This window comes from Podarcis vaucheri, assembly GCF_965113315.1.
Source record: "Podarcis vaucheri genome assembly, chromosome: 10".
Lineage (NCBI taxonomy): Eukaryota > Metazoa > Chordata > Lepidosauria > Squamata > Lacertidae > Podarcis > Podarcis vaucheri.
The window spans coordinates 43,475,485-43,503,186 of record NC_138748.1 but is presented as its reverse complement, the minus strand read 5'-3'; the positions used below and the strand labels follow the sequence as shown (position 1 = coordinate 43,503,186).

At 42.0% G+C, this 27,702-nt stretch overlaps 1 protein-coding gene and 1 long non-coding RNA gene across 3 annotated transcripts in view; one reads left to right on the top strand and one right to left on the bottom strand.

Moving 5' to 3' along the window:
* TEF (TEF transcription factor, PAR bZIP family member) overlaps positions 1-24,901 on the top strand; it is a 28,099-nt gene extending 3,198 nt beyond the window's left edge. Inside the window, exons 1-5 of one of the 2 annotated variants that reach the window (XM_082241321.1) lie at positions 8,561-8,844; positions 11,776-12,102; positions 13,717-13,937; positions 15,271-15,482; positions 17,331-24,901. In XM_082241321.1, coding sequence (XP_082097447.1) covers positions 8,709-8,844; positions 11,776-12,102; positions 13,717-13,937; positions 15,271-15,482; positions 17,331-17,352 — 918 coding nt within the window. In that variant the 5' untranslated portion in view covers positions 8,561-8,708 and the 3' untranslated portion in view covers positions 17,353-24,901. Of the gene's footprint in view, positions 1-8,560; positions 8,845-11,775; positions 12,103-13,716; positions 13,938-15,270; positions 15,483-17,330 lie in introns of those variants that run through there. The other variant, XM_082241320.1, reaches the window with a different exon arrangement.
* On the bottom strand, positions 1,841-5,237 carry LOC309542499. Its single transcript, XR_014224260.1, has 2 exons — positions 4,311-5,237; positions 1,841-2,362 (listed from the first exon to the last, which is right to left on the bottom strand). It is a non-coding gene; the product is annotated as an uncharacterized lncRNA (long non-coding RNA).
* Positions 24,902-27,702: the final 2,801 nt, after the last annotated feature.

Sequence of the window (27,702 nt, the reverse complement as noted above, 5' to 3'; positions counted from 1 at the left end):
TTTGCCCTTTGCTGCTCTGACCTGACATGTTAGTTCATCTGCCAATGCTATTGACTGTACTTTGTTATACCAAGAATCAATGTTCAGCCCAGTGCCAGTTTTCCAACATCTGGCTATCTCCATACAGGCATCAGTCAATAGAAAGCAAAGAGGTCATCATTTGCTGTACACTGCATTGATATTTTAGAAGATGGAGCCAGCTATACATATTTTAGTATACAGTATAAATGAGAACTGATTTTCCAATGGCCTGAATGGCTCCATATTTCCCCCTCAGACCCAATCATCCTGTTATTTGTCTTCCTTTTAAATCAGCATTGACCTTTCCCATATCTAATATAAAATAAAATTTTCTCAGACATTTAATTGTGGGCCAGTTATGAGTCTCACTGAATTCTCTGCTTTTTTTCTTTTATTGCCTATGGCTAATACCAAAAAGGGACTGAGTCTGAAGTTGTTAGACTTTAAGCAAACCAAGAAGGTGCAGCTGGTAGTCTAGGGTACAGCATTCAGTCTGCTTGGCAGTCAGAACAACTAATTCCAAAAGAACTGTAAGTAAAAAAGCGTAGTCCAGCAAATCTGCAAAATCAGTTCCTATGCATTAAGTTCCTAAATAATAGCTCACATAGATCCTAAATAATGTATGTGAAACTCCACTATGTGCCACACCATGGGCCAGTAGTATGTCACAATATGGATACTAGTTCAGAATATCAACCCTATGGATGTTTCTGCTATTCCAGAAGGCGACTCTTTCATTTGGTGAACTGAAGCCTGATTTAAATAAGTTGCCAGGCAAGAACGACCCTGTGAAGCGTCTCATGCACCTGGTGTCTTTTTTAAACTAGGTTGAAATAAAAAAATTCCTTCCAGTAGCACCTTAAAGACCAACTAAGTTAGTTCTTGGTATGAACTTGGTATGCATGCACACGAAAGCTCATACCAAGAACTAATTTAGTTGGTCTTTAAGGTGCTACTGGAAGGAATTTTTTTATTTTGACTATGGCAGACCAACACGGCTACCTATCTGTAACTTAAACTAGGTTGGTCTGCCTTGAGGTACAGTGATAGCATGCCAGTGAGTGGACACCTCACTGGAGCACACTAGTATTGCATGCATAGAGGCTGAGGGGGTGGTTAAAACGAGAGGTTGGATATGTGGAATGCCAGCTGCACAGGTAAATTCCTCTTGCTCTGGGCATAAAGGTACTATTTTTGGTTTGTGTGCATTGTGGGCCTTCTCAGTAGTTGCACCTCCCTTATGGGATGCCTTCGCATCAGATGTCAAGGGAATAAACATCTATCTGAATTTTAGAAGACACCTGAAGGCAGCTGCTACAGAGAGGTTTTTAATGTTTCAGTTTTTTTTGTTTTAATATTTTGTTGGAAATTACTCAGAGTGGCTGGGGCAACCCAGTCAGATGGGCAGCATATAAATACAAGAACAACAACAATTATTACTGACTTCTATTGGATAAATATATATATATTTACTGTTCAAAGATTCAAGTAAACTTTGTAGATAGATTAAGGTCTTGACAAATTGCCTAGGGGGCAATGTTAGAGAGAAGCTTCAGTCTTGTAAGTACTGTAAAGTTTGGCTAAATTCAGTTTTATTTGGGGCAGCTTCTATATGCATTTGCATGTTCTCTGTTAATAATAATATGATTTATTTGGAGCAGGCTTGCTCAAAATGAGGTCCATGATTACAGCTCCTTCAGTGTGAACTCACTTGGAATATTTGTGCAGGGTTAATACACAGATTGGAAGCTGAACTGAGCACTGAATACTTGCTGGAGAAGCACGCTTTGTTCTTGATTATAATCACACTGATACTGAGTTTAGGAAATTAAGAAAGCTAATTTTATTAAAGGGAAAACATACCTGATAGGAAATATCCTTTCTTCTATCTAACTAAGATGGAGATACAAAGAACCATGCCTGCTCTTTGTTCTCAGCAGGAGAGACATACAAAGATGTCTCTTCTCCGAAGGTGAAGAAGAAAATGAGGAAAGCAAGCCTGAGAGTATCAGTCTAACACCTGATGGAAGGTCAGCACAGTTAAAAGAACAGCTCTATGAAGTTTGGAGGTTCCTCTCTCTATATTTTCTCCTATGAAGACCCACTAGTCTTCCATACAAGCTGAGTTTCATCCTAAAACTTCCCACACGATTGCACACTTTTTGTCTGTCAGCCCATTCCCATTCTCTTTGTGACAACAGCTTTGATCTCCACAGCCCCCTCAATAATGGGGTTGGGAGAATGTTGCTTGTCCTTTTCCTGGATTCAGAGGAACATCCTGTGCAAGTCGTACTTGTTTTTCTTTCCAAGATGTTGCAGTTAGCCTGCCATTCAAGGATCACTAGAAAACACAAAGACCAACAAAATACACATTAGAAGCAGGAAAGTGGCTAGAAAGGAATAAGGGAGAGAAAGGTGCACTAAGGGAGGAAAATGGGAATGAATTCAGCAGAGAAGGTGAATGAATTATTTCCATCTATTTTCATGGTAAGGGGACGCGGGTGGTGCTGTGGGTAAAACCTCAGCGCCTAGGACTTGCCAATCGCATGGTCGGCGGTTCGAATCCCCGCGGTGGGGTGCGCTCCTGTCGTTCGGTCCCAGCGCCTGCCAACCTAGCAGTTCGAAAGCACCTCCGGGTGCAAGTAGATAAATAGGGACCGCTTACCAGCGGGAAGGTAAACGGCGTTCCGTGTGCTGCGCTGGCTCGCCAGATGCAGCTTGTCACGCTGGCCACGTGACCTGGAAGTGTCTGCGGACAACGCTGGCTCCCGGCCTATAGAGTGAGATGAGCGCACAACCCTAGAGTCTGGCAAGACTGGCCCGAATGGGCAGGGGTACCTTTACCTTTACCTTATTTTCATGGTGGGAGATGTAGGGCAGATCTGATCACCTGAACCAACTATAGCAGGATGAGAGTCTGAGGAACTGAAGCAAATAGTACTAAAAAGAAATGAAGTTCTAGGCCATAGGGACAATTTAAAATTCACAAATTGCCGGGGGCAGATGGTATCCACCTGAGAGTTCTTTAAAAACTCAAATATGAATTGCTGATCTTCTAACAAAAACATATACTTTGCTCCTAACATCAGCCTCCATACCTGAGGACTGAAAAGTGGGCAATGTGACACAATTTTTAAAAATGGGAACCAAGGGGATTCTGGTAATCACAAGATAGCTAGCTTAACATCTGTTTGGAGAATGCTTTATTAAAGCTAAAATTACCAAGCATATGGAAGAACAGTTCTTGCTGAAGCAGAGGCGGCATGGCTTCTGCAAGGGTAAGAAGTCCTGTCTCATTAAGGAGTATGACGAAACATATAGAGATGATCCAATCAGCATTATATACTTAGACCAGTGGTTCTCAAAGGCTGTGATGCGCCACACTGGTGTGGCAGGAGAGGATGGCAATATGGCAGGAAGATTCAAGGATAATCAGTATTTTATTTAGGAAATGATTTGTGTTCTTAGCTGCATTGTTTTATACTTTCTGGATGTCCCATGATCATATTATAAACTAGTTGTGTTCTATGTCATAAATCAACCACTGCCATGAGGTGTCCCTCCCCATGTATTTCTTACACACACAAAAATTGGTGGTGAGAACAAATTTTTATTCTGAAAGTATGGCCCAGAGAAAAAAGTTTCAGAACCACTGTGCTATGGAATTCATTCCCACGAGATGTGATGACTTGAGTGACTTTAAAGGAGAATAATGGCTAGTGGCCTGGATGTCTATGTTCTTCTACCTTTGCTGAGGTGGCCGATCTAGCACCACCTTTCTCACTTCTGAAGATAAGGGAGCTCAGAAGAGCATCTGAGGAAGACCTTAATATCTGGGCAGGTTCATGCAGTCCTTCTGGTATCCCAGTGCTAAGCTGTTTAAGGCCTATAAACATAAAAGCCATGTGCTTGGCAATTGTTAACTAGTTCAGTTGTTTTGAGACTGCTGGGATGTGATTACAAATCTTGATGTAGTATTTTGTACTAACTTAAGTTTCTAAGTATTCGGCAAAGGCAGAACCACATATAGTGCAATACAGTAGTCAAACCTGGATGCTTCCATAACATAACTATGGCTAGAAGTCATTTGGGTCTCTAAATATAAGACCAAATCTATCGGCACTGCAGATTTTAGTCTGAGTACAACCCTGCCAAGAAAAGGCTAAAGAACACCATATAAGCTAGATGAACTGCCTACCAACAGAAACTGCACCTGAGTTTCAGTTTATTGGCCTTTATCCAGTCCATGGCTATCTCCAAATACCAGCTTACCGCTTTTGCAGCCTCACCTGATCTCTGATGAAAACGATAAACTGATCTGGGTGTCGTCTGCAGAGTGATGACGCACCTTGTCGCAAATCTCCAGATGACATGTGCCCTGGTTATGATGTTGTCCTTGTGCACTAGAATATGCTAGGTGCTGATGTTGTGTAGAAATCTTATTACCACTAATCCTATTAGTCTGAACTCCAGATTTCATGTTGAGGGATAATTCCTCTCCCAACCGTTTTGTAAACAGTTGAAAACAGCAAGCCTTCAGTGGGATTTCAATGTCACCAGTCCCAGCAAGGATGATGTCCAGCTGGACCTTCCAGATAGAATGCAGAAGTGGCTGATGGTGGAACAGATCACTGGAGGAAACTGATGCAGGAGAAAATCATGGTCTAACTTTAGGGACCATGGTTTCTTTCATAGTAATGTACCTTAGGACATGGATTCTCAAGCTTTCTACTCCCAGGCCTTACTTGAGATGGCTGAAAATCACTGAGGCCCACAAACTACAACATGGTGATGCAGGAGCCAAGCAAAATCCAAAATAGTGGCAGGTGTAGGTATAGTTTGGCATAATCAACTGGCAATTACTATTACTTTCTACTGATATCTAATCCATTTTTTGAAATTACTAAATTCTTTGCCTTAGCTTTTTTCTTGTGGCAAGGAGTTCCACAATTCAGCTTTCCTCAAGCTAAGTAAGGACAGTTGCCATGGATATATTGTGACTCAGCCACTCCATATTAGGAAGAATTTGCTGATCCAGTGGCTTTAAGTGAAAAGGGTTTTTCCACACTCAACTTGTACCTTATCCCACCAGACTTCAAAATGTTCAGTGTCCTTTGCCCCTTCTCACTGATCCTTTTGCATTCACCTCTTCCTCCTCTAACAGCTCCCCCCTCTTACCACCTTCCATTCTAATCCCAGGCCGGTGAGGAGGCACCTGAAAGTGGCCCTTGACTCATTGCTGGGTCCCAGCCTAGTGTGAGGAACACACCACTCAAGGAAATTCGCCTGTCTCAAGCTGCCTCAAACTACCCTGGAAGCTTTACTAGCCATAAATATAATAAAACAGCTTTCTGTGTTTGACTGTAATTAGGTAGACTGAGAGCAAGGCAATATTGTGACTCCTGTTGCTGACCAATATAAGCCATACTGTACATGAACCAAACAGTACCCATTTGTAAAAGTAGCAAAATAACATATTTTTCCGTTTATAAGATGCCCCCATGTATAAGACGCCCCCTATTTTGGGGGACTCCGATTTAAGAAAATGGGGGGAGATGTATCCGTGTACAAGACGCCCCCCAATTTTTAACATTTTTTTGGGGGGGACATAGTCTTATACACGGGAAAATATGGTATGTCCTTTTTTAATTAATTCATGATTATTTACATTTATGGTGGCATCGGGGCGGTTACATGCAATCCTGCTTTCAGTATTGCCCTGCAAAAGCATCTGGTTGGACATAATGCAATATAGCGGGCAAAAATGCATAAACATTACATATATTAGAAAACAAACTCACTTAAAAATGCTGGTCAATTTTCATGTGGACTTTTTGTATGTGAATGTAGTGAACCAAAGTTAATACTCAAAAAATGAGAAACAGGTTACATGCATGTAAAAAGTAGAAATTTAAAACATATTTTTAGAAGGATTTTCAGTTAATCTCCAGTTTGCTTCTGCCCACTGGAAGAAGAGAGGCCTGCAACTACGAAAATAAAGGTCTACTCTTGACTTTATATACCTCTGCTTGCTTGCTTCTATCGCAAGCAGCAGGTGGTTTTAGACTGTACTCTGTTCTATTGTTTCTGAAAAGTCTCCAGGAAGCGAGTAGGGACACTTATGGCTGCAATTTTATACTCACTTTGGAGTAAATTCCAATGACCTCAGTCAGACTTACTTCTGAATAGGCATAGTCTTTCACTGTAAATTATTTTTAAAACATTTTTTCTGCCAAACAGCACTTAAACTGATTTACAGAAAGCAAATAATACAAACTAACAATACATATACTGTAATACATACACATAAAGCAAATGCATATATAAAACACTAGGTACACACTAATAGCCACATAGTAGTTCTGAACCCAAAAGCTTGATGAAGAGAGGTTTGCTGTAAAACCTCAGGTGATTTGGCCTGTCACATCTTTTTGGCAGGAAAGTGCCATAACACTTAATGCCACTAGTGGGACCTAAATTCAAGACCTTGATTCCCAAAGGGATGGACACAAAGGAAGGCATTCCCAGCTCTAGAAATTTAGGTTCGCAGACTTTTAGGCATGGTCTGAGATGAATTTTACAAGCACATTTGATTCTAGTGTGTCTTCCAAGATTCTAGTACGGTTCAGAACTTCTAGATTATATTAATTTGTTTATTCCAACAATGGGTGAATTAAATCTTTCATTCACGATTCATTCTTATGTGAACTGAATTGTAATTATAAGAATTGTTTATTGTTTCCAACTGTCAATATGTACCTATTATTGCTTACTTTGGCTCTAGTGAACTCCTACCCAGTGGAGGCTGGGGTCCACTGGGATCTGCAGGGCGGAAGGCAAGGAGGCCAACAGTATATAGAGCCAGAAACTTTGGCAGGCAGAAGCAGAGCCAGTAATAGGTGAAGGCAACTAATACTGGTTTCTGTCTGCAACCTCCTCCCTGCTAAATTCTACACAGGCAACGGGACTAAGGAGCAGAAGTCTGACAAGCACTGCCACCCCCTGGTCTGGTTGTAAATGGACTAGCCTCCAATGTTCCCACCACTGGTGTTTAAAGCCAGGTGCATATAAAAGGTAAAGGACCCCTGAAAATTAAGTCCAGTCGCGAACGACTCTGGGGTTACGGTGTTCATCTCGCTTTACAGGCCGAGGGAACTGGCATTTGTCCACAGACAGTTTTTCCAGGTCATGTGGCCAGCATGACTAAGCCGCTTCTGGTGAAACAAGAGCAGCGCATGGAAATGCCATTTACCTTCCTGCCAGAGCGGTACCTATTTATCTACTTGCACTTTTATGTGCTTTCGAACTGCTAGGTTGGCAGGAGCTGGGACTGAGCAACGGGACCTCACCCTGTTGCAGGGATTCAAACCGCCCACCTTCCGTTTGGCAAGCCCTAGGCTCAGTGGTTTAGACCAGTGCCACCCGTGCATATGGCATTACCTAAATCCAGTCTGTTGAGAAATACTCCTGTTTGATACGCTTTCCTTCCTTGAACAGGAGTTCAGAGAATTCCAGGGACAAAGAAAATTACGTAATGTGCATTGGGTGTAGACACTCTGGCCCCGTCTCTAATGTGTGCAGCGAACACCACTTGAAACACAGTGGGGAGAGAAACGACCCTTTTGCCTTTTTAAGCCATGGGGGGCATACTTACCCTATTTTAAAAGGTTTTATTTAAATGGATTTCTGTATCGCTGTACTTTTACAAAATATTGCAAGCTCTTTTGCAGGTAACTGCCTCAAAAAGTGGGGAATAAATTATTTAAATATGACAGAAACTTCCCATTGACAACCTTCCTTGGATGGCCATCTGCCATGGATGCTTTAGCTGAGATGCTTGCATTGCACGGAGTTGGACTAGATGACCCTCGGGGTGCCTTCCAACTTTACGATTCTCTGACGATGGGTGGATGCTATTTTTAAACGTGGTTCAGAGGCGTATGGGTGTGTATGGTAGGTGAAATAACAAACTGTGCGTGTTCGTGTTTTCCTGCAGAGGGTGTGAGGGGCTCCCTTTTGGAAGCCTCGTTGTTGCTGCTGTTCCTCCTGTGAATGCGCTTGCTGGCCTCCAATTCCGCGAGCTTTCTGACCTCTAAAGACGCCAAGCTCCTCTTTCCGGGGCTGCCCCGCGGGGCCCCCTCCGTCGTCCCGGCACCTCTTTGGTCCCCTCACCTTCCACTCCCCCTCCTTCCCACGCAGGTGAAAAGGGCTCCGCCGCCTCCCTCTGCTGGTTACCCTGGCACGCACCCTTCGCTTCAAGGCTCACTTAAGGTCAGAGCCGCGGGTGCGCGTCGCGCGCAAAGCAATAGGGCGTCTCGGCGGCATACCCGCCAGCGCGTAGGGCGGGGCCCCCATGCTAATGAGAAACTCACCCTTCAGCTGCACGTGCCTGGCGGCCAGCCCCGCCTTCCCGGAGACCCTAGCCAATCGCAGGGCGCAGAACGTGAGGGTGGCGACGCTGGGCTCATGAATAGTTAAAAGCGCCTCGGGGCCCCCCGGAGAAGCCGCCGTCCGGAGCGGCGCACGCGCAGGCGTCGGCGTCGAGTGGTGGCGGGTCGGCCCCTCCCTCTCGCTTCGCGGGTGCCCCCTCAGCTGGCCTCGTTCGCCGCCGCCGCCGCTCGCCCCTCTCAGGGCCTTCACGAGGAGGGTGGGGGTGTCTCGGAAGCCGCCGCCCGCTTGGTTATAGTATGTCCAGCCGTGCCGCGCACCAGGAAGCGGCGGCGGGGACCGCGGGAGCCGCGCAGCAGGAGCGGGGCCTGGCGGGAGCCTTCCCCTTGGTGCTGAAGAAGCTGATGGAAAACCCGCCGCGGGACACGCGCCTCGGTGAGGGCGGCGGCGGCGGGAGCGCGCGGGGGGGGGGGCTCCGGGTAGGGCGGCCGCTGCGGAGCGAGCCGGAGGGTTGGAGGGGAACGGCGCGCGCAGAGTCGCATCCATTTTGCGGCGCTCTGGCGCCCCGGTTTGTCCTTCGCCTGCCATGATCCGGGCGGCTTGTTTACGCGCCTGAGATGAGCAGCACCAGCCCCTCCTGCACGCTTACGAGGGAGCAAGCCTCGCCGTGCAAACGTGCCTCGGGTGGCACCGCAAGGGGTCGTGGCGGAGGAGGCAAAACAGCGGCTCCTTCCGCAGCGTCGAGGGGGCCGATTTGATCTCCCGTTTCCCCATAAGCACAGCGGCAGCGTGGCTGCCAAAACGACACACGGAAAGGCCAGGCGCTCTCTTCGCTGCGCCGCCCTTCCCGATCCAGGGAAACGATCTGGAGACAACAGATGGGGATTTCATCAGGGCTTCAAGCGAATACTCTTTGCAAATATTCAAGGTTGAGTTGCGTGGGGGGAAGTGAGGGGGAGGCATTTGCCCTGGTTGTTTTGATGCTTCGTGGTATTCCAGAGATGGAGGTGCTCCTGATTAACGTAAGCATGCATACGTGTTCTGGAGCCGCCCTTCCCAAGTGACACACCTGCATGCACATTTCTCCATCGACATTCCAAGATGGATGTGAATGTAAATCTCGTTTTGTAGATGTGGCAAGGATGGCTGACCTGCATTTGTCTCTTGCAATTCACCTGGTTCCAGAACACCGGTCTGAATCTGGATGGATGGTAGATTTTTACTCATGGTAGATAAGAAGAAAATCTATAATGGACAGTTTGCTAACCTCAGTAGTAAATGTTAGCCTTCCTCCAGTTTTGGTTGTTCACTGGAGCCTTGTTTTTATTTTCTCAAAGCTCCCTGGTTTCTAGTCTAGGTGATAAAATTCCTTCCTTGTGCGGAAGGTCTGGAGTGCTGTAGATCTGACACTCAAAATAATGGACACCCAAAAGTATGTGATCTTGTGTATTGGGTGAAGCATGCAGTGTGGCTTGGTTTAAAATTTTATGGGAAGGTAGTTCTTTTATTACTTGAAATACTTAATGCAAAGTAGATGCTCCAGCATTGTGCCTGCTGCAGCCCTTTCCTAATTCTTGCCATTTGTTTTCTATTACTGTAATAAAACTTTTTACATCTACATATGTTTTCAGAAGTCAACTGATTTTCCTAAGTTTTTTCTTTTCTTTTTTAATCATTTCAGTTAAAGCAAAAGAGAAAAACATAAAAACAAGTACAGTAGTGCCCCGCAAGACGAATGCCTCGCAATACAAAAAACTCGCTAGACGAAAGTTTTTTCCGTTCGCGATTTGCCTCGCAAGACGAATTTCCCCTATGGGCTTGCTTCGCAAGACGAAAACGTCTCGCGACTTTTTTTCTTTGACTAAAAACAGACATGTTTTGTTTATAAAGTTAATTTATTTTCCCTTAAATTTTTGAACTGCTCTTTACAGTATGTGTGACTTTAAAGAGCAGTTAATAAACTGTTGTTGTACCAAATTTGGCTTTGTTTGGACTTTTTTTGACCATAGGAACGCATTAATTGATTTTCAATGCATTCCTATGGGATTTCGTGCTTCGCAAGACGAAAAATTCGCTAGACGACAAAAATTGCGGAACGAATTAATTTCGTCTTGCGGGGCACCACTGTATCATGCATACATACTGTTACAGACTAAATATGGTAGCATAAGTGGCTGACAACATTTGAGCAGAATTATTAAAATTCTACTTTATGCAAACCCTCTTCTCCCCTTTCACCACCACTTCAGCCAGCCAAACAAGCTGTTTTTAATAGGTTGTCCAGAGAGGGGCATTATTTTGCAAATGGGTTGTTTCAGATCTAATGTTTGTGTGTGCACAGTTGCTATATAAGAGTCCACACACTGGGTTTTTTCAGTCATCATATTAATTATTGTTGCACGTCTTGATGTCCACACCAGTGGGAAAAGTTTGGCAAAAAATATCCTGGGTTAGTTTGAGAACGACTGTATTATATATCCTAGAGCTGTCTTCCAGGTTTTCACAATTTCCTGTATGGCCACCACTAATAAAAAAATGATAAGATCCATGTACAGAGCCTCTCTCCATGTCACTAAACATTGACAAATGTTTCTCCCCCTTTCATTGTTTTTGGACTGCAATTCTATATATTGAAAGTAGGTCCCATTTAACACATTGAGGCTTATTTCTGAGTAAACATGCAAACAATTGCACTGTCAAAGAAACACGTTAAAATGCTTTGCCATATGTTGATCACATATAAACTTCTAAAATGTAACATGGCAGTAGTAGCTGGGAAGTTAGAATGTTTATCTTCATGTGATTTACTAACACTATGTGGACATGTCTTCCCTTTTAGGACAGGTACACTTTTACAGCTTATCTGCCACATCCTCACTGGTGACTGGATGTAAACATATAAAAAGGAAATGTATGTCTCCAAACATGCAGTGGATATGAGTCAGCCAGTTGTGGCTTCTTAGTGCATGTTTACCATAGCATCAAAGACAGGCAAAGTAAACACTCACTTTGGTGAAACTATAGTACACTACTTAGAATCCAGGGTTTTAACGGACTTGCTGTGAGTTGAGGGGCTAGAGTTTGGCTGTGAACATAGATGTTTATAGTTATGTGCTGAGTGTGCACACCAACGTTCATTCTAATAGCTTAATCTCAAAGTCCAGTGTTGCATTTTGTGCATAATTGCTTACCCCCATTTGAAAAGGGATGTTTCTAATCTTAAATGGTTCTGTTCTGGCACCTAGCATGTGCCTTCTGATAAGTGTATTGGACCATGATATTGTTGAGTAATTGAGTGGTGTATATGTTTGAACCATGATTATAATTCTCCATAAGATTAAAACCATCGTTTCATTTTACATTTAGATAAAGAGAAGAAGGAAAAACTTGAGGAAGATGAAGCGGCAGCTGCTAGTACAATGGCAGTCTCTGCCTCCCTCATGCCTCCCATCTGGGACAAAACAATTCCTTATGATGGGGAGTCTTTCCACCTGGAGTACATGGATCTGGATGAGTTCCTGTTGGAGAATGGAATCCCTTCCAGTCCTACTCACCTGGATCTGAACCAGAACCCACTGCTGCCTGTGGCTGAGCTGGAAGGAAAAGAACCTGCCAGTGTTTCTGCTGCTACCACCCCACTCTCATCATCTTCCACAGTGGTTTTCCAGCCATCAGAAACTACCACAAGTGCAGGTATGTGTAATGATGCCAATCTGAATATTTCCTAATCTCAAAATCAATATAATATATTTGCCTGTTGTGCTTTAATGCTTTTTCATTTAAAGTGGAGATGGATGGTTAAAACAGCTGTAGCAAGTCAGCTTAAACTTGTCTGTGTAACTTGCATTGCTTCTGCACTATAGCTCATTATCACTGCTAATGCATTGCTTTTACACTACATCAACTACAGGGGCCCTGCCCAAGTGACTTTTTGGTGCCCCCCCCCCCCCAATGAATGAAAGTAATGTTAGAACTAGACCTCCACGGCATTAATTGTGTTTCTGGAACCTTTGCACAGAGACATATCCTAACGTTGGGATAGTAGTGTAAGTCTGTTCTAAGCTTCAAGTGAGCTGTACTTTCAGATAGAGCATGCTCTTTTACAAAGCCTATGTGTGTTTGTGTTTCTTAACACAACAGGTAGCTTAATAAATGGTTGCTGGGAGATGTATGTGAAATATGGAACTATTATCTGAAAATCTGCAGAGTCCCAGTCGTGATTGCTACACCCAAACATCTTCTGACCAGTAGACCTATCTTTTCACAAGTCCGAGTTCTCCTCTTCGTAGATTACCAGCCAGACAGCGAAGAATAGCAAAATGTTATCCTTCACATGACGAAACAGAGCACATTAATACCCTGCATGTCTGGCTATCTGCTTTGGCAGACGTGATGTTGAGGGGAATTGTTTTTCTTGAAAGCATGCATTTGTTAGCTGTTTTCATATGCAATTAATCTTATTTGACAGATGAACAAGAGATATATATATAGTTCATCTGTCAAATAACAGGATTGTCTTTACACTCTTCTTGTAGGTATTACTTCATACAAGCTGGTACACAGTTTGTGGTAGTTAACACAAGAAGACTGCAGATGCTGGCTTCTGGGAATGACCCCATCTATCCCGGATTCAGAACAAATTCTTAATGGATTGTTAATAGGATGTTAGTTGGGATTAATAGCCTCCTCCGCACTCACTCATAGGCACACTCATACCTGTCTTTTGCTGGGGCAGTCCTGTGGCTTGACATTAAAAGAAGGAATGTGCTTTTTTGTTTTGCTGCCACCTTTCAATTTGCTGCTGTCCAGGTTTCCTTGCATATCTTAGGTGTATTTCCGAAATACCATGGATTGATGTGGTTATTTTTTTGGTGAGTTAAATTAGCTAGGTGACCTGTTAACTGACCTTAAATTGATTGTATCCCAGCTCCTGCTGCAAGTATCAGGGTGTTTTGGTGGGATGAAATGGGTGCACTAACTCCTGTCACAACAGCACAGCCTTAAGGCTGCTTTATAGTGATTTTATCCCTGTGGTCTTTTAATTACCCTCCTGTAACTAAGGTCAAAGGTATGTAACTAAAATCACAAATTCTTCCCTTGCCTTCTTCCTTCCTCTCCCATGGGTGTCGCCTTTGTGTCTAGATTTAGACCAGAAGTCCCTTGGGGTGAGGACATGTCATACCATTCTTTGTAAAGTGCCATGTACATGGGGGTGTTAAATAAAGGGGGGCTGCTTTTAACCCTTTGGTTTCCTTGTTGATATTTTCCTCACACTGACTTCCAATTTCAATTTTTTTTCTTTGCCAGAATCCTCACCAGATAACGAGAGACTGACTCCCAGCCCTGTTGATCCAGAGTGTGTTGAGGTTGATGTGAATTTCAACCCTGACCCTGCTGATTTAGTGCTGTCCAGTGTTCCAGGAGGTGAGCTCTTCAACCCTAGAAAGCATAAGTTTGCTGAAGAGGACCTGAAACCACAGCCCATGATTAAAAAAGCCAAGAAAGTCTTTGTCCCGGAAGACCAAAAGGTAACACCTGGTTTTTATCACAGTGTTAGAATGTGAGTTAGAGAGCAGTGTTCATGTGTTATTTTTTTAGAATGAGTTATTGCATAGATGGGAGGTAATAATGAAAAGGTTTTTGGAAGCTGGTTTGTTCACTACTTTGCTGTTCTGGTTCATAGTACTGGTATTTCCTACAGCTCCCCCCCTCTTTTTTGGTAAATCAGCTGACCCCTTTGACCCATTGTATTGTTTGTTTGGTACAGAGGTATGAGCAATATGAAAATGCCTTCATCCTTCTCTAGCAACTACCGTGTGTGTGTGTGTGTGTGTGTGTGTGTGTGTGTGAATATACACAGGTACATGCTATATGTGTATATATATATTTTATATACGTATTTTTAAAGGTCACCAGCATTTGGTCAAGCATATTTCTATATTTCAACAGAAGTATAGTGTCCTGATCAAAGGAAGTAATAGAATTATTCAATTTTGCCTTGGTCAGACCACATCTTGAGTAATGTGTCCAGTTCTGGGTGCTACAATTTAAGAAGGATACAGTATTGACAAGCTGGAACTTAAGCAAAGGAGGGCATTTAAGATGATTGGGGGTATGGAAACCAAGTCTTATGAGGAAGGGTTGAGGGAACTGGATATGTTTAGCCTGGATAAGCGGAAATGTGAGAGGAGATATGACAGCTATCTTCAGATATCTTAAGGGCTGCCATAGGAAGATGGAGCAAGCTTGTTTTCTCCTGTACTGGAGGGTAGAACCCAAACCAATGGATTCAAGTTACAAGAAAGGAGATTCCAACTAAACTGTAGGAAGAACTTTCTGACAGTAAGAGCTGTTTGACAGTGGAACAGACTCCCTCAGAAGGTGGTGGACTCTTCTTCTTTGGAGGTTTTTAAGCAGAGGTTGGGTGACCATATGTCACGGATACTTTAGTTGAGATTTTTGCGTTGCAGGGGGTTGGACTAGATGACCCTCGGGGTCCCTTCCAACTCTACAGTTATATGACTCTATGATTGAATAAAGCAAAATTACAGTATGTCCTACTAAATCCTGTAATACAAGTAAACCCAGCTGTGAAGTGGATGGTAACCACTGGAGCTGTTTGAAGATGTGTTCTGTCTGTTGATCAGGACTGACCAATCTAGCAGATTCTTTCCTGTGCCAGATTTCTGAGTAGTCCCTACATATGAGACACAGAAATTATTCTCGAAGTTACTAGGGCATAGATAACTCTTGCTAAGCTGGGTTGCATAGCTGGTCATAAGAAGAGGCCAAATGGTAGGTACTTTTTGGCTTTTTGATATCTGAAGTATTTAACTATTGAACTGATTCTTTTCTTTCTAGGATGAAAAATATTGGACTAGGCGGAAGAAGAATAATGTGGCAGCCAAACGATCTCGTGATGCTCGTCGCCTGAAAGAGAACCAGATCACAGTCCGAGCTGCCTTTCTGGAGAAGGAGAATACAGCTCTGAGGACCGAGGTGGCAGAGCTGCGAAAGGAAATGGGAAAATGCAAGAACATTGTCTCTAAATATGAGAGCAGATATGGACCCTTGTAAGCAAACCCTTTTCCCTTACTTTGATCCTTGGCTTGCTCTGTTTCAATAGAGACTAATGTTTGTAGCTCAGTTGTTCTGTAACCCTGAACAGGATCCACTTCTTCTGACACAACTTGGTCAGGCGCTTTCTGATCCTTGTGTTGCAATATGCCAATTTTTAATATTTTAAAAAACAAATTTAACACATTTTAAAGAATTTGGTGTTTCTAATCAAATAACACTAATTTGATGACTTGAGGAATAAATCTGTCTATGTTGCTAGACTGGCAGGTGTTTTACTGCTGTCATGTCTGGAATGGAAGGCAAATGATTCGAAAGTATTTTCCTTTAAAACAAATCATATAATGTGGAAGGAGTCATGCTGAAATAATTTTGTAATTGCTCCCTTTTCCAAGTTATACATATAAAATAATATGATGTGCAGGACTGATAGTTTTCTCTTACTTTGAGAACAAGTATGAATCTTCTTTTCAGTTCTGGGCCTTTTGATTCTTTTGGGCAGAAATGAGGCTTTGGCTTCAATCCTAACCGTGACTACTCAGAAGTAAGTCCTCTTGAATGCAATTGGACTTACAAATAAGTGGGGTTTAGATTGCAACCTTATCAGATGTGTATCTGTCCAAACAACACTGCTGTGGGTGTATTACTTCTGAAAAAAATTATAAATTCCTTTGCATATTGTAAAATGGAAGCATTTCCTCTTAATTGATTTGGATTTTTTTTACTTTCATTTAAGCAATTTGTCTCCAAATCACTTGCATTAGTTTTTTTAACTAATATGAGTGGCTGAAAATAAAAATAACCATATTCACTTAAATTACAGGTTCAGTTCATTATAGTAAATTCCTGCACTTAATTCTTCAAAGGAGTATATTCTTATTTTTACTAAAAAGTAATGAGCCACAATATTTGTGACCTAGAGTTGTAGGGTAATATTGGTCCTGGGAGAGCTTGCTTTAGACCCATTAAAGTGATGCTTTGCTACAGTGTTGGTTCTGACCTGACCAATGTAAGAGGTGGGTGGGGCACATTACCTTGCTGCAAGCTATTTAATTTATTCATCCTTTTGGGTTGCCTTGCATATGGTTTCCCTGACAGCTGCATGTCGTGTCTCAAGCATATTTTAGTGCTTATCTTGAAAAGAACGCACAAGGCTTTCCCCATAGCTGCTATTAGCTGCTAATAACCTCCTCCAGCTAAAGCAGCATACATTGGTGTAATCCTGGAGACCTTCTTCAAGGCCATTGGTTGCAAGGATACATAAGAATGTCAGTAATACAGAAGTAAATGGGTACCTTGAATTTTAGCAGAGCCTGTTCAGGTGCACACATCCCCTTGTAGCAATTTTTTTCAGCATGTAATGCTCTTTCTTAATGATCAAGGAGAGAAAAATGCCTGAATGCTGAACTAGCTTTCAGGCAGAATGGAGGTTTTTCTTAAAGGCAATGTTTGGGACATTGCTGCTGTTTTAGGATGATATAATCTAGATGTGCTGCAGCCAGTAACAGTCCTCTGTTGTGCCCACCCACCCACTTTTTAAAGGGAGGTCACAGTAGTGTTAAAAAACACCAGGTATTGGGTATGGATCAACAGTTGGACAAGCTCTACCATGGCTCATTGATAGAAATGGGAAGCAGTTTAATTTTGTGCAGTTAAAATACATTTCCTAGAATTGTTGTACCCTCTCGTGATACCTTGACTCAGCGGAGTGGTTTTAGTGCTCGTGTAATGCTCCCCAAGTAGTCTGTTTCCTTTATAATGGGGAATTGGTAACATCCCTGAGAGTGAATGTAACAATATGCTGTTTTATAAATAGTCATATTCTTGCTTTGCTTTGTTTAAAGTGACTTATCCGATTCCGAGTGATGCAACTTTAAAGACTCTTAAAATCACAAAGAAACTAAAAACTACACATGAAACCACCTGCCATCAGAATGAATAGTGAAAGATGTGAGGTGTTCCACAACTGATGATGACCCTGCTTGCCTGCAAGTACCTCCCTCTGAACTACCCAAGGGCTGAGCATGATGAAAAGACCAAGGTCTCTAAGGGTACATTTCTGTTGTACTGCTATTTTTCCTTGTACCCACAATATGCAGTACAGTTATTAACTCTTTTCAATGACACTTGGTGCTCGTGTCCTTGAGTTCAGTTTGAATAATTAGTGGTGATCCTTTACTGGGAGGAAGGGGCAAGTATTAAGGGAATATAACTATAATTATTCAAGATTTCCTTCTGTGTTTCTTTTTCATATCTGTTCTGTGCTTTAGAATGGATATCAATATTGCAGCTAAATTCTGTTAATCTATTGTATCTTGTACTATTGGAACAGAAACAGCATATGTGGAAAACAGATTAAAAAGAAATAGTTTTGATACACTATACAACCAACATATCAATTAAAATAGAAGTAATGGAAAATAACACATACCCCAAGATGCACTATATCTTAACAAATGCTAGAAAGTTAGATGCACCTTATTTTCTCGGCTGATTAAAGCTGACACTCACTTTCTGAAATTAGCACTTTTTCTTAAGCTTGCTGACTCTGACAATAGAATGATTGTGATGGCATGCTGATGCATTTTCACAATCTACTCCTTGTAATAATCCTAAGAAATTTCTATTTCCTTACTTTCATAAACCTAGATGTGTAATGAAGAGGGAGCAGTATAATAAAAGGACAGGTTGCGAAAGTAGGGTGACTCAGTTATTCACTCAGTTACTCATTTTATCTGCTGTTGCTTATCTTCTAGAAGATGCAAGTTCAATATCTAGTTTACTTTTTCTTGCTGAACAAATTTCCCCAAGTCCCTTATCAAAATTGGGGTGGCCTTCTGATTGCCCCAACTGAATAATTACGGAATAATTGCTGATTTTCACTTCTACCTGGTCCTGTACATGTTAGAAATAAAATAAGCAACGTTTATGCTGTTTTCCCCTACTATTTTTCCCTTAAAGATTTCTGAATTTCACTTGAGTGCCTGAACATAGTATGATGAGCATTGGACTCATTAATCTGAAGCATCAGACATAGCACAGTTGGAATATCCCATCAGATACATGCCTATGTGGTAGCAGAACCTGTTGCTTAGACCCTAGGGGCAGCAAAATAGCTTGTGAAAATAGGGCATTTCAATTCTGTAGAAGTTACACCCTGAGTATGAGCTACATGAAACTTGAAATGTGTCAAGAATAGATATATTTCAAAACTGGATAAAACCCACACCAATTTGTCATAGGACTAATGGCTGGGTTAGCAGGCTTCCATCAGTTGATTAATGGAAAGCATAGCACAGAGGTTGCCAACTTTTTTAGACTTGTGGGCACATTTGGAATTTTGGACAAGTGCACCATCCCTTCTGGCCACTTCCCTCAGCCAGGTCAGCCTCCCCACAGAAAGAAGATCACTTTTCCAAGTGATCTTATCCAGAATAATTAATCTGGGCCTTGCAAAGGACATGGAGCTAAAAGAGAAAGTGGAAATAAGCATCATGCTTCCAATTTCCTCATTCAGCTCTATGCATTCCCCCCTCGCCAGCTCATTAAAAGGGCAGAAAGTAAGAGGGGCTCATTTGGCCTGTCGGAACCATGGGAAGACCTCAGGGGCACTATTGTGCCTACAGTTCAATGCTGACAATATTTTTATAACATACTGTTTCAAAATTCATAAACAGAAAATATGTGCATGGACAATGTGCATGGATGTTCCATTTATTCAATTCTTACTAATTTGTGACTCCATGCACATATGTTTTCTGTTTATGAATTTTGAAACAGTATAATGTTATAAAAATATTGTCAGTACATTATTAGCCAACGTGTTGCTTGTTGTTGTTTAGCGTGTTGCAACACGGGATTTTTTGGGTGTACAGTTCAATGCTGGCAATCCCTGCTTAGCACAAGAGGTTTCAAGATTGCTATTTCAGATTCAGAAGTTGGACTTGACAGGAAAGTCCCAACACAACTATGCTAGTAGATTACATTTTGCAAAACACTGGTTTTCTGCTGTTTTCAAAGCGTAATCCTCACAAAATTAAGAAATTGCCTGTACTGTTTTAATTGTTTGCAATTAATGCACCAGTGTGCATATTACGTAGTAAAATTGACTGTGGGCTGTTTATAGAATCTCTCAAAAGTTGGAGAAGATTGGTATAATGATTAAATACACACAGAAAGAAAATATTATCAGAATTGTAGTACTAATCCAAATGATGTGCTGCATCCCCTTATAACTTGCAGTTGGAGCCAGCTTTCCAATACCTGTGTGTGTTACATAAGAAATATAATATATGGCTCTTCATGATAGCTGTTAATAATTTTAGTTCTCCAGCCATTTTATAGCACAAAACAACTGAAATAGAATATGAATTCCCACATTTAATGTGCTTTGGTTAGTCACTTGGAAGATTTGCATGTGTTGTACAACACAATGCAAAGGTTATGTGTGTAACTTTACGTGTACCTTTGTGTAGGAAGAAGTAGTTGTAATACTCTTCCCAGGAAAAACAAATGAGACACAGTAAACATCATGTGACTTTACAACTTTGTTTCTTTCAAATGCATTATTTCTTTGGTATGGGAGGTAGATAATATATCATTAGCATAACCAGGTCTTCCACCTTCCTCTTCATCTTGGTAACCAATTTATAGTGATAATAGTAGAGAATAATGTTCTTAATTTGCACTAACGTTTAACATTAATTTGTCCAAAAAAATAGTGCAGGATGCCTGCTATAAGTATGCAAACTCTTCTACATATTGCTATTTAATTATATAATCTGTAGGATCTGTGTGATCTGTAGGATTACAGACCTTGCTGGGAACAGTTTGAGGGGAACAGTAATCTCTTTATGGTTACCCAGTTACTATCAACATGCCACTGAAGATCCAAGGGTTAACAACTTTTAATTTTTTAATAAATATTGTGGACAAGAAAGAAAATCTTCAAAAGCAAAGGATCTATATAATAGAGAATTTTGTTATGGTAATCTTAATGTACATGATTATCCCCTTGAGAGAGATTGAAATAAAATATCCCCCTAACTGAATTTCATCCATAGATGAAATTAATTGAATAATAATAATAATTTCTAAATAATAATTTAGAAGCTGATCTTCCTTTTCTTAAAGATTTCATTTCATTGTACAGGCTTAGCATAGGCATTTAACTCTGTTTATTGGTTTTTAATCATTCTTTAATAGTCATGTGAGATTTCTACTTTGCAACTAGAGCAATGATTTAGGTTTAAGGGATAATTTGTGGTTCTTTGTGATCAATCTCTGTGCAGGTTTCATGTGAAATTTTGGTGGAGTTTTCCCTTATTCATTACTTTTGTATCATTCATTCAAGAAGTAATGGAGGCATATATTTAGTGCTGTGGGTGCTGAAGCCTTTATAAGTTTTTATATTAAACCTATGATATTAATCTTGGTTGCTGTTTTGTATAAATTCCCAATGTCTTTGGAGGTGGGTTTTTTAAAAAAAAATATTGATTGGCACTTTCCCTTTCTGTGCTGTGTTGTGCTGTATTGTGCTGAATAACCAAGTATTCTAGATGTAGAACTGGTTCTAGTACTCCCTAGTGGGCAGTCCTTCTGTCAGGTATCAAGATAACAGGTGCAGTAAAAGAGAACCAGCAGCTAAAGCTTAACAGAGATACTGTAAAATTGTTAAGAGCAAATATATTTTGAATAGTTAAGGCATACTAGAATCTCTATGGTGTTGTTTTTTTACAGAATTCCTAAACACCTCTGGGCCATAAGCATCTAGTTCAGTTTTTTTTACCCCCACCCCAAAAACACACAAAACCCCCCAGAATTTGGGGATGTTTTAACACAGATACTCATGTTGAGGCTGATTCACCCACTAAAGGCAGCTATACAAAACTGAATTGTTTCAACTTCTAGAGTAACAGAAATCTTTCAAATCTGAACCTTTGCTACGGAAAAAAGGCGCATTATCTATCTTTTTGTATATGCACCTCTGCTTTCCTGGAAAAATGTGTACACTGATTCACTAGTATTCATATACTCTTCAGCTAAATATCTACTTCATGTATTTCTGTGTGCACCCTTTTAGATCTGCCTTTTTAAATGCTCACCTAAATTTTGTGAGTGTGATAACCATGTGTTTGCAAGCATACATCATGCAGACACACTTAAAATATAATTTTATATCCTGCGTATACATAATAATAATTAGAATAATTTTATTATTTATCCCCCACCCATCTAGCTGGGTTGCCCCAATAGTCTCCCATCCAAATAATTGATCGGGTCCACACCTGCTTGGCTTCACCTGCAATGCTGGAGCCTCAGGCATCCACGGACACACCTCCAGGCAGCCTTGATTAACTGCACCTCATTATGGAGCGCACAGTCTGTGACAGATCTGAGGTTTGCCTCTGTGCAATGTGCATAGCCATGAGACAATGCTGGCAATCAAAAATTCTTAACTGATTACTGTCCCTTTTTCAGTTTGAAAACCAGTTAGAGAGAAAAGACAGATGTGACCTGTATAGAGCAGTGAGATTTGTTTGGAAGAAGCTTCATCTTGTTCAAACATGTTCTTTAAAAACAAACAAAATAAAAAATATCAAAAAACTGTTTTGTAAGTTTGCAGCCCAAGCCAGGTGTGCATGTGGCCAGGGGCGGAGGAAGGGAGGTGCGATGGGGGCAGGCTGCCCCAGGTGTCTTCGCTCGGGGGGGGGCGTTCGGTGTGCTGCCCAAGCCTACCCCAAGCCGTCGGGGGAAGGGGGGAGCTGCGCCACTTTGCTGGTAGCATTCCCCCCTCCCCCCTTCGTTTTGACAACTGGGGGTGGGGGCGAATGTCCGCCCTCAGTGGCTCCCTCCACCCCCAGCTGCAGGGCGCGTGCACCGCTCTGTGCACCCGAGTGGCTATCCTGCACCTGGGAGGGCACCCTCTGTCCCCCACCCTGCTCAGGAGCGCGTTCTGCCCCCCTTGGAAGCACGCCCACCCTGGGCAGTGCAGGCATACGCTCCGCCGCTGCATGTGGCATTGATAGGATGGCAACTACAACAATACACACACACACACACACACACACACACACACAGAGTTTTCCGCTTTAAAAAACACCTTTGTCCTTTTTTCATTAACAGAATAAGGCAAGGCTGATTTCTGAGCCAGCATTGAATTCACTGGTATGCAGATCTCATTAAGCTGAGAAGCAGGGAAGAATTCACTGGATGTTTTACTCAACTAAGCTACGCAACTATGTTTTACTCAAAATAGACCCATTGAAACTAACGAACCTGACTTAAATTAGGTCCAGTAATTTCACTGGGTGTAGTCTGAATAAAACACCCTCTCTCCCCCTGTGGCTCCAAAACATACTCTATATATTACATCTGTTTTTCCCAAATTTGTCACAGAACCTATAAAAATACTTAATGGCAACTACATTCCCTCACAATGGCAATGCCTTGCTAAACATCTTTCTTATGAAAACAACGCAAGTTTATGCTCTCCTGGCTGAATGATGCCCAGCAAGGAAGATGCAACATTGTAAGAGACAAGGCATTGCTGAGTTCAAAGTCATTCTCATTGTGAACTTTAGATACTAATTCTCTTCATTTGAGTTAATTTATAATGAGAATTGCTTTTGATGTGAAAGCTTGTCAACTTGATTATCTTTCTGGTGAACTTGTACTATCTAATTATAATGAAAAGAAGGTGAGGCTGAGGAGGGAATGTAATAATTCCATTTTTCAGACTCTTAATAATACATCTTTCCCCACACACATAACCTCCCCCACTGCTCCATTAATGCACATGGTTCTTACTTGTGGTTCCTAGTAGTGCTTTCTTGTGAACTTTATCTGAATTAATCAGCAAGGTAGCCTCCTAATACAAAACTGAGGCTGAGGTGTTCTTTGTATTGTTTTGCTGAACTAGGATAACAATTAACTTGTGCTTTGAAGCATCAACTGGCAAGGTGTTTAGTTGGGTCCAGAATAGCAGAAGTGTAGTGTTTTTCCATTTGTGTCTGAAACACAGTAATAACATGATTATTGGAATACTGTATTTTGTACGACAAAATATGTAAATACACTTTAATATTAATCTCAGTCCTCATGGAGTAATAAGTGCTTTCATTGTAATCTCTGCAAACTCATTAAGATATTTTAATGTAGCATGGTTTGAGGATTTTGTTTCTTAGAAAACTGCAGAAATCAAGCGAAATTAAATTATTGTAGAGCTTTGGTTTGTGATGCTTTCTATTTACAAAATGTTTAATAAACCACAAAAAGTAGAGACACTGAGAATTGGCATGGGAGCTATTTCTGTGGTCACTGAGTTTATTCATAATCACACTCAACTGGTTTTGTTTGGAGGCAAGCCTATTTTGCCAGTTAGCAGTATCCTCATGCATTAATTCCTGTTGACAAAAAGCACATGATGATTTCAGAAATGCAAACTACTCTGAATGTTGTGTTCATACGTGCTCTTTGCACCAGCCTGGTGTGAATTGTCATTCAGCACACTATACATTAGGTTTATGGTAGCTTAGCCATAAAAAAAAGGTAGATGAATTTGGAAATATTTTTTTTTGTCAGTATTCTACATTGGCATCTGCTGCATGCAACATACTTCCCTTAGCATTTCTCCAGCTTAATGACATTATTTCTGCTGTTAAAACTCCATTATCATTGGCATGGAAAGCTTGATCTGCTTATAACATAGCTGGATACAGTGTCCCTTTAAAAATATGTTCTCAGATAATCCTGCAGCATAGCTATGTTATTTTTCCATAGTTAGAGAGATTAACTACTCAGGAGTTTCATTGTCTTTACTCCATTCTGTTCCTTTGGAGCAGCAGGTGAGTGTTTAGCTCCATTTGTCATTAAACAGGGGAAATGTGACTGCAATATAAAATGTGACCTTTTTTGGTCAAAACTACTCTTTGTTTTTGCTGTATAACATTTGCATTTCTCTTTGATGTGTTCCAGTATGTACTGAGTGAAAGTGTGTAGATTAGTATATAAAATGCTTTTCAGTCATAGATTTTAAGGCACTACATTGTAGGATCGTTACCATTTATAAAAACATCAGGGTAAAAATGTCTATCCCTACCCATTCCCCCCCCCCCTGTACACACAAATGAATAATGGATGACTGTCGAAAGGACTTAAAAATGATAATCCTGGTAAGAAAAAAAAACATTTTCATATTCAAAGCCTACCTGGTATTCATTTTTATGACACTTTCTAAATGATAGAATTAAGGATATGAGCTCTCTGTTGGTGGATTGTCTGGGTATGTAAGTCTCTCTGCTAAGTGTCTTTTTAAAAAGAATGCTTTTGTTTTAAAAATGTAAAGTTTTGACTGTATTGAATTGTTGGATTTTTCCCCCTTAAAAAAATAAAGTGTATATTCTACTAAGTACAAGATATAGTCACTGCAGTATATTGTTTGCAAACTGTCACCAGAACATAAAGATGTGGTGCAGATCCTTCAGCTGTCTCTGATGTCTGTCTGTAGGAGTTGGTGTCAATAACCACTTTCAGAAGTCAGGCTGTACCCTTGCTTCCTATATTTACAAGCTAGTTCTAGCCATGAATGAACACAAAAGTTTATTTTATTTATATTTATTTCTCCTCAAGTTTTTACCTTGTGAGTGTATCAGAAATAAGGCATACCTCAGAGTTATTCCAGACCACCATATTAAAACAAATATCACAATAAAGGGAGTCAAACTTCTTTCTTTTCTTTCCCAGTGCATATAAAAGCGTTGTTTATACTTTAATGCAGTCTTTTAAGCCAGACCCCCTGGCTGCAGGAGTGAGAGGGGAAAACCCAGCTCCAGCCCTAGCCCCCACCACTCCAGCACCCAGAAGAGAAGCAGCAGCGCCAGGGAGCAAGTTTTCCCTGGAAGCAGCCCGGCTTGCTGCAACTACAGCCAGTATCTGTGGAGCGCAATAAAGCTGAACAGGGTTGCTTCTCCTGAGAAAGAAAAGCAAGCGCCACGTACTGCGCTTCTTAAAATGTGTGTGGGCAAAGTCACATCCTGAGTAATCCCTCCTGAAGCACTTAACACTCCTAATGTTTATGGAAACCACCTATTTCACAAATGGTCTCCCGCAGCCTTTTGTTGAAAATCTTGAAACAAAAGGCAAAAAATTAGTCTGTTCCTATGTACTGGAACTGCCTTAAAAGGGGAGTGGGGATGGGACCTTTTGTGGGAATTAAAACTTCACATGCCGTGAAGAATCTATCGACTGTCTCCGAAGCACCACTAATCAATAGTAAGTTAATCTTCTTAAGCACCAGAAAGGGTTGCTTAAAAGAGTACTAAAAGCTCTCCCTAGAGCATAAGTACTGAAGTTAGATGCCAATCATGCAAGTCAAATTACATCGTATGCAGATGGAAAGAACATTAAATTGCCTACTGGAGCTAGTCATGCCACAAGTCACTTACTGCTTCCTTAGCAATGAAGTCAGTTTCCAGTAGGGTAAGAACAGGGGTCAGCAAACTTTCAGCAGGGGGCCGGTCCACTGTCCCTCAAGACCTTGGGGGGGGGGAGACTATATTTTGAAGGGAGGGAAATGAACAAATTCCTATGCCTCACAAATAACCCAGAGATTCATTTTAAATAAAAGGACACATTCTACTCATGTAAAAACATGCTGGTTTCCGAACCACCCGTGGGCCAGATTTAGAAGGCGATTGGGCCAGCTCCAGCTCCGGCTCTCAGGCATTAGTTTGCCTACCCATGGGTAAGAAGATGTGGCAAACATGAAAAAAGAGACAAAAAAAATCCCCACTTGGTAGAGTAGAGTTTGCACAACATGATACCTAGACTGCCCCCCACCCTTGCCGGATACCTGCCTCTTGCCCTCTGAATGCTGATGGGCAGTAGGAGTTTTGTGGTAGTGTTTGGCATTAAGATAGCAACTATTGATCATAAATGTCCTTGGGTTTTTGTTTTTGACAAATGGGGTTTGGATATGGAGGTAGAAAGACAGAAGATTCAAACTTGGCCATCTTCGTGCAACTTGAGCTAAATATGGCTTTTAAATGACAAAGTGTAGAAATCTTTGGGACTCGGAAGTCTGTGAGGATGATAAGCAGTGCTGTGCCTCAAAAAACTAGAATTAATAAAAATTATTCATTAAAAAACTGGTGATATCCAAGGTTGGTCAAACTCTTGAGTGGATAAATTGAAATCACTGGAATTGCGTCCATTGATTTTGATGACTTGCACACATCAGCCACAAGAACTGGGTTAGACTGTCTCCTTTCCGACAAGAGTGCTAAATGTTTCCAAAGGGACCTTTGCGGAAATCTTGGGTCAGATTAAAAAATGCTTTTGTCAGAGCTGCTACCAGGTCCCAGCTCACATAGGACCACGCCACACAGCGTCCACTTTAAAAGAGTCTTTATTGAGTTACAGGTTTCATTTCCGAACTGCAGCGTGCAGCTCTACACCTTCTGCCCTAGGTCGGCGAAGACCCATCTGAGTCCCCGCCTCTTGCACACCAGCTTAATACCCTAGCCTTGCTCCACCTCCTTCGCCTCTCCCTACGTCTCTGGGTCCTTCTGCCCCCCTGAGACTCCTCCCTTCTACTCTCCTCTGACGCTGACCCCCCTGATCCTTCCGCTTCCTTTCGGCGGGCTTTGGGACCTGGCTCACTCTCCGGGCTGCTTACTGCTCCAGCTTCCGCTGCATTTGAACTTGGCGCGCGCGCCCAACTCTCTACTTTCCTCTTGACCGTTGCCTCGCTCTCTGAGGAGGGCGTGACCACCCCTGACTCGTGCCCTCCCTCCTGCTGACGGCCTCCGGAACCCGATGCCTGGCTGCCTTCCTCCCTGCTGCTCTCAGTCTTGAGCGTGGGTCCCGACTTCCAGCTGCTGCTCTCTGAATCTCCTCTGTTCCCTTCCTCCTGGGGTGTCCCCCCGGATCCCCCCCTTGCTCTGCTCACTGGGGCTCCCTTTTGGGAGTCCTCTGACTCACTGCTTAGGCTTGGAGATCTCGGGTCGTCATCATCACTCATTCTCCCTTCGGCTTCCTCCCCCTCGCTCTCTGTTTCCACCCTTCTCTGCGTCTCTGCTTCTGAACCCCTGACATCCATCCCCCCCTCGAAGCCCCCCCTTCCCCCCTCCCCGCTGTCAGGTGTGGGTGCTGGGTGCTCCATCATCATGGGAGGGAATGCTGGATACAGGTCGCTCCCCTTGGGTGGCCGCCAAC